General features: G+C 34.9%; 1 protein-coding gene across 6 annotated transcripts; it reads left to right on the forward strand.

Moving 5' to 3' along the window:
* Positions 1–4,272: 4,272 nt before the first annotated feature.
* Positions 4,273–7,594, forward strand: LOC110702762 (3-ketoacyl-CoA thiolase 5, peroxisomal-like). Of its 6 annotated transcripts, none has more exons than XM_021880500.1 (7): positions 4,273–4,648; positions 4,905–5,103; positions 5,399–5,522; positions 5,610–5,718; positions 5,959–6,042; positions 7,197–7,206; positions 7,315–7,594. In XM_021880500.1, the coding sequence occupies exons 2-7, from the start codon at positions 4,916–4,918 to the stop codon at positions 7,343–7,345; spliced, it is 546 nt and encodes a 181-aa protein (XP_021736192.1). In that variant the 5' UTR covers positions 4,273–4,648; positions 4,905–4,915; the 3' UTR covers positions 7,346–7,594. The 6 variants fall into 6 exon arrangements, with proteins under 6 accessions (XP_021736192.1, XP_021736193.1, XP_021736197.1 ...); XM_021880501.1 differs by having other exon boundaries at positions 5,625–5,718; XM_021880504.1 differs by having other exon boundaries at positions 4,274–4,648; positions 4,986–5,103.
* Positions 7,595–12,606: the final 5,012 nt, after the last annotated feature.

The following is a 12,606-nucleotide window of genomic DNA, read 5'->3' on the forward strand; positions in this document are numbered from 1 at the left end:
TAGTCTTCACAACCATTGATTTGCATATTGTTCCCGAATTGCTACAATTGTCATGATTACTTGTTAATCCTCGTTCCTAATGTTTATTTATTTGGTTCTTCATATTTTTAGTTGGTTAATGTTTACCTTTTATCCTTAGACTTCGACCTAGCTTAGGCTCATAATTGAGAGCGCTTGAACATTACTGTTCCTTTGGGTTCGAACCTTGACTTGCCACTATACTAGTATTTAGGTTGGTTAAGTTTTTATAAATTTAGTTTGACTGAGGGAGGATTAGTTTCAACGACCTAGTTCCAGCCCTCGTCAATGACAGGCTAAAGTCATATCACCTAATCAAAAGTAATTTCTAAAACCACTAACTAAAATATAGATAGCGAAGTAGGGTCAAATTTACAGCGAAACGAGTCTTTCGATTCCTAATTAATTAATATAGTTTAGATTATCAAGTAACCAAATTTGTTGTTGTGAAAGGAATTAATCTAAGGAATTTAAGAATAGGGAGAAATCAATTAATAAAAGCCTAGGGCATAGGTTCACCAATAAATAATTTTCCAGGGTAAAACAAAATCATCAATGCATAAATTAATTAGATCATAAAGGGCTTTCGCTACGTATTACAATTACAGAATTAATCTACCGGTATTAAATCATATCTCTTGAATCCTGACTTAACCATGTATAAATTAATCTACCTAGTGAAACTAAGCCTAAATATAAATTCTCATCTCTCGAATCTCGAATCAATATTGCTTAACGCATACAAATTAAATCTAGTCAAACCTAATAGCATAACATTAAATCAATCAATGGGAAATTAATCAACCATTAACATTCAACAATAATAAATTACCCTGTCATATATTTATGGATCCGCACAAACCCTAGAAAGAAAACTACTCACACATAATTAATTCTAAATTAATCAAAGAAATTGAATAAAGCATAATAAATAGCAAGAATTAAGAGAGAGAATAATAGTATTAACGTAGTAGGAAAACAAAATAATAAATCTTGAATGAAAATTAGAAAAGAAAATAAAACTAAACTAAAAGAAAAGAAAACTAGAAACTACCTAAAACTAAAATTAAAACTTAAAGAACTAAGCTAAGAATCTTCCCCCCAAAAAACTACGTACTACTTCCTTATATATAGGAGTACAAAAAGAAGTTTATAGAAAGTCAAACATCTAAGCTTGAAGCAAAACTCAATCCTATAACTGCGTGAAATTGGAGCTAAGGCCACTAAAAGCTTTAAACCAACGTCAGCGAAGAAACCCAATAAAATTGCAAGTCCAAAAGCAATCAGCAAGCCTAATGTTGAAGTTGTCTGACCGACCGGGCAAGCAAACGCCTGCAGCTAGTTGGGCTTTAGAGTTTCTAGGCCCAAGTTCCTTCACTTTTTGGCCCGTATTTATTGTTGGAATTTGGAACCTTGTCGACTTAATCGAGTTATTAATCACTGAATCAATTTCTTTAATTCGGTCTTGGACTTTAAATATTATGTCATAAAATACGCTTTGACTCTAATATCATCTGACGAATGGTGGAACTAGGTCGTTGAAACTAATCCTCCCTCGTTCAAACAAAATTTATAAATACTTAACCAACCTAAATACTAGTATAGAGGCAAGTCAAGGGTCGAACCCAAAGGAACGGTAATGTTCAAGCGCTCTCAATTATGCGCTTAAGCTAGGTCAAAGTCTAAGGATTAAAGGTAAACACTAACCAACTACCAAACAAATAAACCAAAAAAATAAAGCACTAGGAATGGGGATCAACAAGTAATCATAACAATTGTAGCAACTCGGGAACAATATGAAAATCAATGGTTGTGAAGACTAATGACAAGCTCAATCAAAAGAGTCAACAAGCTATCTCCTAGAGGTCAAACTAGCGTCAACTCCGAGAGACACTAACTAGGATTATCACTAATCTAGATCAATTGACAATTGCAATTCCTAAATCAATGGTCTGTATCATTAGAAACTACAATGAAATCTAGCATAGGTCTCAAGGCCTATCTAATTACACACATCCAAACTTCCTTTACTCGATTTAATTTCAACAATTAATCAACACAATCTCAAAATTAAGCACAATCAATCAATCATAAAAATTTCACCCTATCCCTAGCCAAACAACTACTTTAACATCATCATCTAGCCACAAACAACTAAAGAAATCAAGAATCATCAAAATATGAAGAACAATTACACTAATCAAAGATCAAACATCAAAATCAATCCAAACAAACAACAAATATTAAGCAAAGCAATAAAATGAGATAGAGTTTAGAAAGGCTTATTGATAATAGAGAAGATCTCCATTACAATTGTCACCATTAAATCTTCAACCTCTCAATCATCATTGAAATTCCTCACTTTCTCTCACTAAAATCTACTCCAAAACTAACCCTAACACTAGAGAGAGAAGCTCTCAACTAAGCTAAAATTATTATCAAAATATAAAATGAAACTTGCTCAAAAACTTGCCCCAAAAATCGGGTTACAAAGATATATATAGGAGGCACGAACAAAAACCGAGAAAGACGAATATCCAGGAAGGAGCGCCCGCGCAGCAGGGTTCCGCGCCCGCGAAAAAGGGGTTGCACGCCCGCTCTGAATGGGTTTTTTCAATCTTCTCGCGGCTTCGTGCGTTCGCTAAGGTCTTTGAGTGAACGCGCAATATGATGATGATGAACACTAAGAGTGGCAGTCCCAAAAAGCACTTGATAGTGGGTTCAACACCCCATCTTCATGAGAGCACGACTTAAAAGTGCAAGAGCTAGATATTGGAGAACCCACTTTGTTGCATCTTGAGCTTTCCTATTGCCATGAGCTTGCTCCAAAAGCATCTTCCACCTTAGTAAATCACCAATATCAAGACCCCGACCTCGTACAATACCTAAAACCACGAAAATAGAGCAAATAAAGGAGAAAAGAGTAAAAAAACCAATAAAATGCACAAAAGCTACAAAATAAGAGAGGAAAGGTAAAACAAAGACCAAACGCATAAAAATAGGCATTTATTGAGCCTGAAAGCTATGAAAAGAGGAAGAAAACAACCTAAATGCTCATCAAATAGGTGTCGTTTATGACACTGTAGACACCCATTTGTGTCTCCCCAAAACCAAACCAAGTGATGAGTACCTTTTGTGTCGAATCATAATTGAATGAAGTGAAAGTGTAGAAAGTCTAGTGATGAGGATGTTTTTATTAAAATATCTCTTCTTTCTGTTTTTGAAAATATTTCTTTTCTTACCTTATTTATGAAAACGTGCATTCCTGTTTAGTTTGGTCCATGATAAGGGTCCAATAATGGTGTATTTGGATGGGGATTGAAAATACCTTTCCAAAAATGTATTATAAGCCAGATTCCGATGAATAATGAGGAATTTATGACCAAAATATTAAACTGGTTCCGATTTGGTTTTAATATGCGACCCTATGATCTAGAGGAGGGCCTATTAAAAATTATCATTCCTAAAGATATTAGGAATGATTATTGTCTTGTAGAATACTCTAGAATTTTCTCATAATTATGTTAGGATTGATAATTATGTTTCAAAGAGTTTGAAATTGAATAAAACTACTCATTTTTAGAATCCTTGTTTTGTACAAAGTGGAATATATTCGGATTTTATTTTCGTGCCTCATAATCTTTATCCAAATTTTATATGTTTGGATATATCTTGAAATTATCTTTCCAATGATATATTATAATATTAAATCCGAGTTATAACGAAAAAGATATGAATGAGATACAAAACTCTATTCAAAACTGACACTGTTCCACTTTTTCGTCCATATCTTTTTATCTACAAAATATTTTAATGTGATTCTAATTGGTTTAGTAGACTTCAAGATATTTCTAAAGACATATTATATGCCTTATTTGGACAGCCGGATCAAAAGATATGATAAAAACAAAAAAAAACGCGTGAAACTGATTATTAGCGCACTAGTGGAAAAAATCTCATTCGTAACAGGCTATTTGTAACGGGCAAAGCTTTGCCCGTTACAATTAAGATATTCCTAACGGGCAAAATAGTGTCCGTTACGAATACTTATTAATTCGTAACGGGCAAAATAATGTCCGTTACGAATACTATTATATTTGTAACGGACAAAATACCGCACGTTATGAATAATATACTATTTATAATGGACATCATGTGCCCGTTACGAATGATTGGTCCAGGCGTCCAGCTGATGAGATGATCCCATTGGTTACTTAGGGTTTCACACATCTCCTCAGCCGTCACTCCCCTCTCTTTCTCTCTCCTCAGAAATCATTCTCTAACTTTGTCTTTCACTCACTCACTCTCTTTCTCTCTCCTCTTTAGAACTCACTGTCTTTCTCTTTCCTCAAGATTCATTCTCTTTTACTCTCTTTACCACCTTTCCTTACCTCCATATTCTCTTTCCTCTTGATTATGCGTTTTTTTTTTAAATTTATGTTTTGTTTTTGCTACTAGATTTGTAGCAATTAGATTCAAATTGGTAGAATTTTTTGGTTTTATAATTAGATTTTAATCTGATTTTTATTTGAATGATTTTTGCTAGTTTATTGTTGAAAACCAAGTGGAGAAAGTGAAATAAGAGGCGAAAAAGAGGAAGAAGTCACTAACGGAAACGGAGAAATCAAAGGTTAGATCATTGGAAACCACCGCTTACAAGGATATATAGGTTCTTAGATCTTATTTCTTTTAATTTTTTGTTACTTGTTACCCTTTTTTTTTCAAGTTCTATGATTTTTCTTGATTTTTAAATTATTTTTGGGAATTTTGTTTTTATTTCTTGGAAAATCGATTTAAATGACTTAGTTTTGGGAATTTTTCCGCTTCTCTTTCGTTCTTCACATTTCGAAAATTCACCCCTTTCAATTCTCAATCTGCAACTTCAGAGAATTCAACAATGGCGGCTTCAATCAATCAATTAGGGTTTGTAATTTTCGCTATGATTCTTGTTTCATGTTCAATCTCAGCAATGGGGGATTCAGAATCAGCTTTTATTGTAGCTCACAAGAAGACTACCCTTACAAACCTCAGCAATGGCGTCGAACGTATCTCCGTTTCTATCGACCTCTACAATTGTGGATCTTTGTATGCATTTTCTCTTTTCTATTAATTCTGCATTTTCTGCTATGATTTTAGATCTTGTTTGCGTTTGAATTTCCATTTTTATGAATTTCATAATTGAATTTTGTTTTCTGTGTTTGATGTTTTTTGTTTGCATGTTGATTTAGAGGAAGTAATAGTGTAGGAAATGAATTTCGGTTTCAATTGTGTATTATAATCTTAAATAATACGCTCCTGTTTGATTTTGTGAGTTTGCTGTTTGAGAAATACTGTAGTTTATTTGTAAGGTTAAATTGCTGTTATTAATCCTGTGTTTTAGGAGCTTTGCTGCTGTTGGTGTTGATCCTTCTATTATGGGGTTTGGCCCAGCTTTTGCCATTCCTGCTGCTGTGAAATCTGCCGGGCTAAAGCTTAATGATATCAATCTATTTGAGATAAATGAGGTTAGCACTCTGAACAAGCTGCCTCATATTTTCAGTTGGTGACTTCAACACCATTTCTCAAATTTGTAACATCCATTTTCAATGAAGGCCTTTGCATCTCAGTATGTTTACAGTTGTAAAAAGCTGAACCTCGATCCAGCGAAAGTTAATGTTAACGGGGGAGCAATAGCCCTTGGACATCCCTTGGGAGCTACAGGTATGCATTTTGGATTTACTAGAGAAAATGCTTATTGAGTGAGTTAGGCTCTGTTTGGGGAGGGGGGATTTATATAAGTAAAAATCAGTTATTAGTTGTAAAACTTGGTTATCAGCAGAAATCTAAATCTGATTTCAGTGTGTGAAATTGATTTTAATCTGTTAAAATAAGGTAGACAATAACAAAGCCTTGTTGATTAGTGTATTGTTGTACTCAATTCCTACTTTGCTCTTTTTTTAGGTGCCTGGTGTGTAGCTACTTTACTTAATGAGATGAAACGGCGAGGAAGAGATTGTCATTTTGGAGTCATTTCCATGTGCATAGGTCTCTCTCTCTCTCTCTCTCTCAACACCTCATGTGTGCAACCTAAAAGCTAATTTAATTTTATAAATTTGAAGCCACTAAAATAACCTCAAATTGATTTTGGTTTGACTGTATTTTGCAATTGATTTTGTTCTGTAATTTGATTGGTTTTTGGTTCAGATATGATGAAGTAGATTAATTGATGAATTTTTTCATGTTTTGATGTTTGATTATTTGGATTTTAGATTGTTTACCGATTTTTATGCTTTTTTTTTTGTTCATGTTTTGTGGATTGATTGCTTCATTTTTATATGAATCCTTGTATATCGAAGTTATTGGATTGTTGAATTGAAAAATTGGATAAAATGATATATGATTAATGATTTATAACAGAGTTTTAAGTATTTGATGTGTTTAGCTGATGAACATGATTTAAAGTTTAAGAATTTCCTGGAGTCCGAATTTTGTGATCTTGATTCATTAATTGATTATAATGCATTACTTGATTACTAATTTGACTTTAAGGTTTAAGAGTTTCATGATTTAAGGTTTTACTTTTTTTTTTACTTTTTACTTTTTAGTTTTAGTTTTAGTGTGAAAAAATTTGTTCATGTATGCCAGTACTGCAAGGATTAGGCCTAGTGATAAAAAAAAACCTGTGGAAGATAAAGTGCTATCTGTTGTCTGTTGTCTGTTGGAAGTTTTGAATAAAGTGCTATCTGCTGTCTGTTGCATTGTGTCATATGAATTACTGCATGAGCTAGTATATTGAAAAACTGTGATCATATATATGAATAAATTATTGTCATTGTTACATTGAGTATGTAACAGTTATGAGTGCTAGCGGAAGGAAATAAATTCATGGACGATAAACCCTAAAACCCATAAAATAGGACAACCCCTGAATTACCAAAGTGTAAGATATATTGCCTGTGTATCTTTCTGGTTACAGAAGTATTATTTACTTTCATTGATGTGTCTTTCTTGTTATTTGAAGAATAAGCTTTCCTCAATTGTGAAAAGATCTAAGAATTTCACCCAAATAAAAGGTTCATTGCTATAGTAAGATCTATCAGGCACCTCATAATTCTCTTTTTCCCCGTAATGTGTGTGTTTTTGTTGTAAGTCAGAATTGACTATCTTTTAATATTGATTCATTTATGTGAAATCAACAGGAAAGCTAAGGTAAACACCAAAATCTCACAACCATGGCAGAATCCAATGTTGCATCAGCTGTCCAGTGGATTGGTTCTATATTGATTCAAGAGGCCAATATATTATTCGATGTTGCAGATCAAGTACGGGGCCTTCAGCAAGAGATTGAACTGATGCAGCAATAGCTTTGGCCTAAGAAGAATCAATGAAGCAGAAGGTTTGGACTAAGAAGATCATTGAAAAGTTAAATAGCTTTGGACTAAGAAGAATCAATGTAGCAGAAGGTTTTTAGTTTTAATTATTTAGGCAATAATAAATGTTTTTTTTTTGCTCATTGTATAAATATGAAGTACTATTTTTATCTCAATTAATTAATAAAATAATTGTGCTATAAGCTAGCTAATCCATCACAACAACATGTGCTAGATTTTTTTTAAAATTGGGTAACACACTATTTGTAACGGGTAGTTGAAATTCCCGTTACAAATAACTTGTTATTTGTAATGGGCACTTGAAATGTCCGTTACGAATAACGGGTTATTTGTAACGGGCACATGAAATGTCCGTTACGAATAACGGGTTATTCGTAACGGACATTTAAATGTTCGTTAAGAATAATGGGTTATTCGTAACGGACATTCAAAATGTCCGTTACGAGTAACAATGGCCATCCATAACGGCCGCATACGTAACGAAAGTTGCCCGTTATGGATGAGCCCTTTTTACCCCGTTACGGATGACCTTTTTTCCATTAGTAGCGCCTAACGACAAGAATTAGCGCCTGGCGCTAAGGCTTGGTGCCTGGCGCTAACATTCAGCGTTTGGCGCTAATGACCAGCATCTGGCGCTAATCGTGTTTTATTCTCGTTGAAACTCTGATTCGTTTTTTGATCCATCTGACTGATTTTCTCTACATATAGCCTCCTAAAACCTCCGTTTTTCATCATCAAATATCAATCAATTCTCATCAATTCTTATTCTTTTTAATTCATTCTTCTCATCAACTCTCATCAAAAATTTCTTGATTCTTTTTCCCTCTTTCTAGCCTAGTCTTTTACAAACACAATTCCTCACACATTAGATCTAGACACACCTAGCCAAATTCGAAGTTGCCTTTGCCCTAGACGTGAAAGGTTTTAATTTCTGAGGGTTTGGTCCCTAATCTCTATTTCAATTATTTAATTTATTTGTTTGTTTTATTATTTTCCTTGAAGTTACTAACGTGTGTATTTTGTTCTTAGAAAGAGGTACAAAGCATCCAACTAAGTGCTTTAAAGGTTTTATTGATATCATGATATAGAAATCATGTCTATGTTGTTATTATGATTCCTAGGGTCATGTTAGGGTGTTTTGATCTTCCTAGTATCATGTTTAGGGTAACGTTAATATCAAATATGATAATTGCGATGCTTCTTATATTCTTTTCTAATAGCATGTTAGTATCATGTTAGGGTTAAAGCTTTGATTTTTATTGGTTTGTGACATGCTAGGGTTTGTTATTAATTTTGTTAGTATCATGCCTAGGATCTTGCTATTATTATGCTTTAACATCAATATTATGATTATAATTTTTATGATGATGATTTATGATTATTTTAATTCTGATTATTATGTTGCTTGATATATATTTATTGTTATTGCTTGATCACGCCTTTTACGCATGTTTAAAGGGAATTGGTACTTGCAATCACGCTTAATAAGATAATTAATAATTTTGTTTAGAGTTAATTTGATTATAATTAAAGTGATCGTCAATAATAGATTTGTTTTTGCATTATATTCAACCAACATAGATAAACAGGTTTAGGGTAAACCTATTGATTGCATGTTAGTCAGAAAGCGCACATGAATACGATCAGAATAAAGTAAAGGCCTATTATTAGGGCAGGTTCAATCTCTTTTAGGTTGGATTTGTACCTTCATCCCCGAAATACCAGTCATGGTCCAGTTCTATTGGAGTTGACGATCTCCTGGATCATTAAGGGGTGTAACCTTCACCTCGTGAATGGTTTACAAGTTCCTAAAACTTGTTGGCGACTCTTTTGCTCTATCTTCCTTCCCTTTGGACGCCACCGTACTTTAGTGTATGATCAAAGTGGGGTTCAAGATAGGGGTAATGCTTGAAATATTCCCTACATACACCCATCAAATACCCCCAAGCTTACCTTTTTCTCGTCCTCAAGCAAAACAAAACCAAGGGAGAAATGATGAGCTGATTCAAACAAACAAAAAGAATAGAGAAGAGACAAGAATATACACTAACTCACTTGACTCGTGAGTGTGTGGACTATACTTGACTCGTGAGTGATTAAGTGATGTTATAAGACTCATGTTATGATCGTATGGCTAGACATGAGGACGTTGTGAAAAACAAAGACCCAATGACCAAATAGCACTAAAGACTAAAAGATAAACTAACTTGATTAATTTTGTTCAATTTTAATGTTTATGCTATTTACTAGGTGAAAACGGTCCATTGGCAATCATTAGTCATAAATAGTATCAACAACAGTCAAAGACAAAGAACACATGTTAAGGTTAGCACAAAAATCGATCACAAGAAATTAGGAAGAGGACTAGAATTCTAAAAGAGTTATGACTCATGGGTATATATAAAAAAAAAAAATCTACAATCCTATGTTATTCAAGTTGACACGGATTTAATCTTGTCATTTCAAAAAGGATAATTAGGATCTTTTAGAAACTTATAGAAGTTTCTAATTAATCCTAATTGGCTTAGGAATTGGATTAAATCATTTGGATCCTCCACATGATCATTGGGTCGTAGGTAAGGTGGGCTTAGGTTCGGTTTGGGCTCAGTTAAATATTTTGGCCATAACTTATTCATTATAACTCGGATTTGGATTTATAATATATCGTTGGAAAGCTCTTTTAAAGCCCCATCCAACTATTCAACCATTGGACCCAGATTATGGACCAAAATGAACTGTATTAAACGTTTTTATAAAAAGGACACGAAATGAATGATTTTAAAGGACACGAAATGAATTATTTTTGGTTTAAAGGCACGAAAAGAGGAAAATAAGTTTGGAAAAATTGCCCACAATAATCCGACCTTTTGCCTGTCCGCTGAAAATAATCCCACCTTTGGATTATTTTTTAATAATCCCACCTTTACCCCTAATCCGCTTCCAATGGTCCCAGGTGACCAGTTACCTATTGTAAAGGTAATTTTTTTTTTAAATATACGTGTCACTACATAATTTGTCCAAAAATTTTAATAAAAAAATGAAAAAAACCCCTCCACCCCAGCCACAACCGTCCCAGCCACTCCTAAGCCACCATCATCCCTACCTGACCGTAACCCACCACCAAGCGCACCTGAACGCAACCCACAAAATCGAAAAGACACTCCCAACCGACGCCGACCGGAACCTTAGCATAACCAACCCCAAAACTCCTTCGAAACCCACCAACCCCATGCCCATTTGAAACCCCACAAACCTAGGTCGGAATTAGGTCGGGGACAGGTGAAAATGGTTCGGCAATTCGTGGATAAGGGTAGGGGAGGCACCGTGATGGGGGAGGGGGGTAGGGGCAAGGACGCTCGACGCGGCTTGAATTCGGGAAAGGGGAAGGTCGACGCGGCCAGAGGGGGCAGGGAATGTCGAAAAATCCGAAATTGGGGGTGGTTGCGAGGCCGAATTAGGGTGATAGAGGGGGCAAGGGAAGTCGGAAAAGTCTGGATTGGTGGCTGGGAAGATCGGCGCGTCAGGAACGGTGGCTTGGAAGGTCAGCGCGCCGGGAATGGTGTCTGGGAATGTCGCCGTGCCGAGAACGGTGGCTGGGAAGGTGGTTTACCTGGTGGGTGGTTTTAATATTAATTAATTTTTTTTAACTTTTTTTTACTATTTTTTTTAATTTTATTATTTGGTTTAATCGGGTGTCCACACGTGTCAAGTAACTTGCTAAAGCAAGTTAAGTGACCGGTTGCGACCAATAAAAAAGATCGGGGGGTAAAGGTGGGCTTATTTTCAGCGGACGGGAAAAATGTCGGATTATTGCAGGTAATTTTTTCCAATAAGTTATGGTTTGGGGAAATGGGCTAGGAATTGGGTTGGTTTATAAAATGGAAATATGGATTTAATCACTTCAAGATTAAATACTCAACCCGACCAATAATGGCGGTGAAAGGTTGTTCATCATCGGGTTTGGTTTTGGGGAGACATTTTTAGGTGTCTACAAGACCCAATGAACCAAAAAGAAAGAATATTAACCTAGAAAAGAAAAATTACCACCCCGAAAAGATGCCTTTTTCCTCCCTAGATGGTTTGGTCTCGTGTTTGAGAATTATGAGTAAAGATTCAAGATTAGGTCCGCAATAGTGAAGGATCCATGCCACTCATGCAAGATATAAAGAAGGCTAGAAAATCATGAAACCTCACAAGGTTATGGCAAAAACCCGCTATTAGCTTCAAATTCACCAAAAGGGAGCAATTGCAAATTTTCAAAAACAAATAGAATCCGGCTTCAAGGTCCTAATAGTTCTAAACGACTACCTTAGCATGCTCTATCCTAGAATCAACCAAACATACTCTCAAACCGTGCACACCGTTACCATTTAATAAGAAAAGCATTCAACTATACAAGTCCAAAAGTATTACGTCCAAAACAAGAACAAAACAAAGATGCATTGCAAATTTTCCTTCAGAAACAAAAATCTTTTTGGAGTTTTTCAAAATATAGAACATGGAAATGCATATACAAAGGTGCAAAGCATATATGATTCAACATCCCATCAAAAATAATAGAAAACCCTCCCCCAAGCTTGAATGAGATAATACACTCAAACATAAATCATAGAAACCATGGGAGGGGAAAAACAAGAAGATCAATCCAACAAACCATCATGTGTCCAACAAGTCATCATCCACTTGAGAAAGAGAAAGGAAGGATATTACCGGATATTAGGTGGGTGTGTACCCACAAATGACCCAATTAAACCTTTCACAAAGCTAATTTCCTCAAGAATTGAATGTTGCCTTCCATATGCTAGCAAAAATAGGAGTCAAATTTTGTTGATTCTTGATCCAAATCGAAGCACCAAAGTATATTAAGTCATGTACCTAGCAAAAGGCATGCAAACATTTCCATGGGAGAAAATCTATTCTAAAAAGAAAGGAAAATGAAAGCAATAAAACTGGGGTTACTTCTCGAGAAAGGCTTGCTTAAGGTCCAAGTTTGACAGCTCTAGAAAATGAAAATTCAACGCACGCAAGAGCTTGTCAAATGCACTACTAATCATTTCATAAGATAAATGGTAGGAAAATGACGGGATAAGAACGTGCAACAAGATTGTTGCACGCAAGTGAGGAGGGATGTGCCAAAAGAAAAAAAAAAGGATCAAAAGGAAAAGCAAAAAATAAGAAGAAGAAGGGGGAATAAAAGAATGGAAAGAAAAATAAAAAG

This window comes from Chenopodium quinoa, unplaced genomic scaffold (assembly GCF_001683475.1).
Source record: "Chenopodium quinoa cultivar QQ74 unplaced genomic scaffold, ASM168347v1, whole genome shotgun sequence".
In the NCBI taxonomy this organism is placed as follows: Eukaryota; Viridiplantae; Streptophyta; class Magnoliopsida; order Caryophyllales; family Amaranthaceae; genus Chenopodium; species Chenopodium quinoa.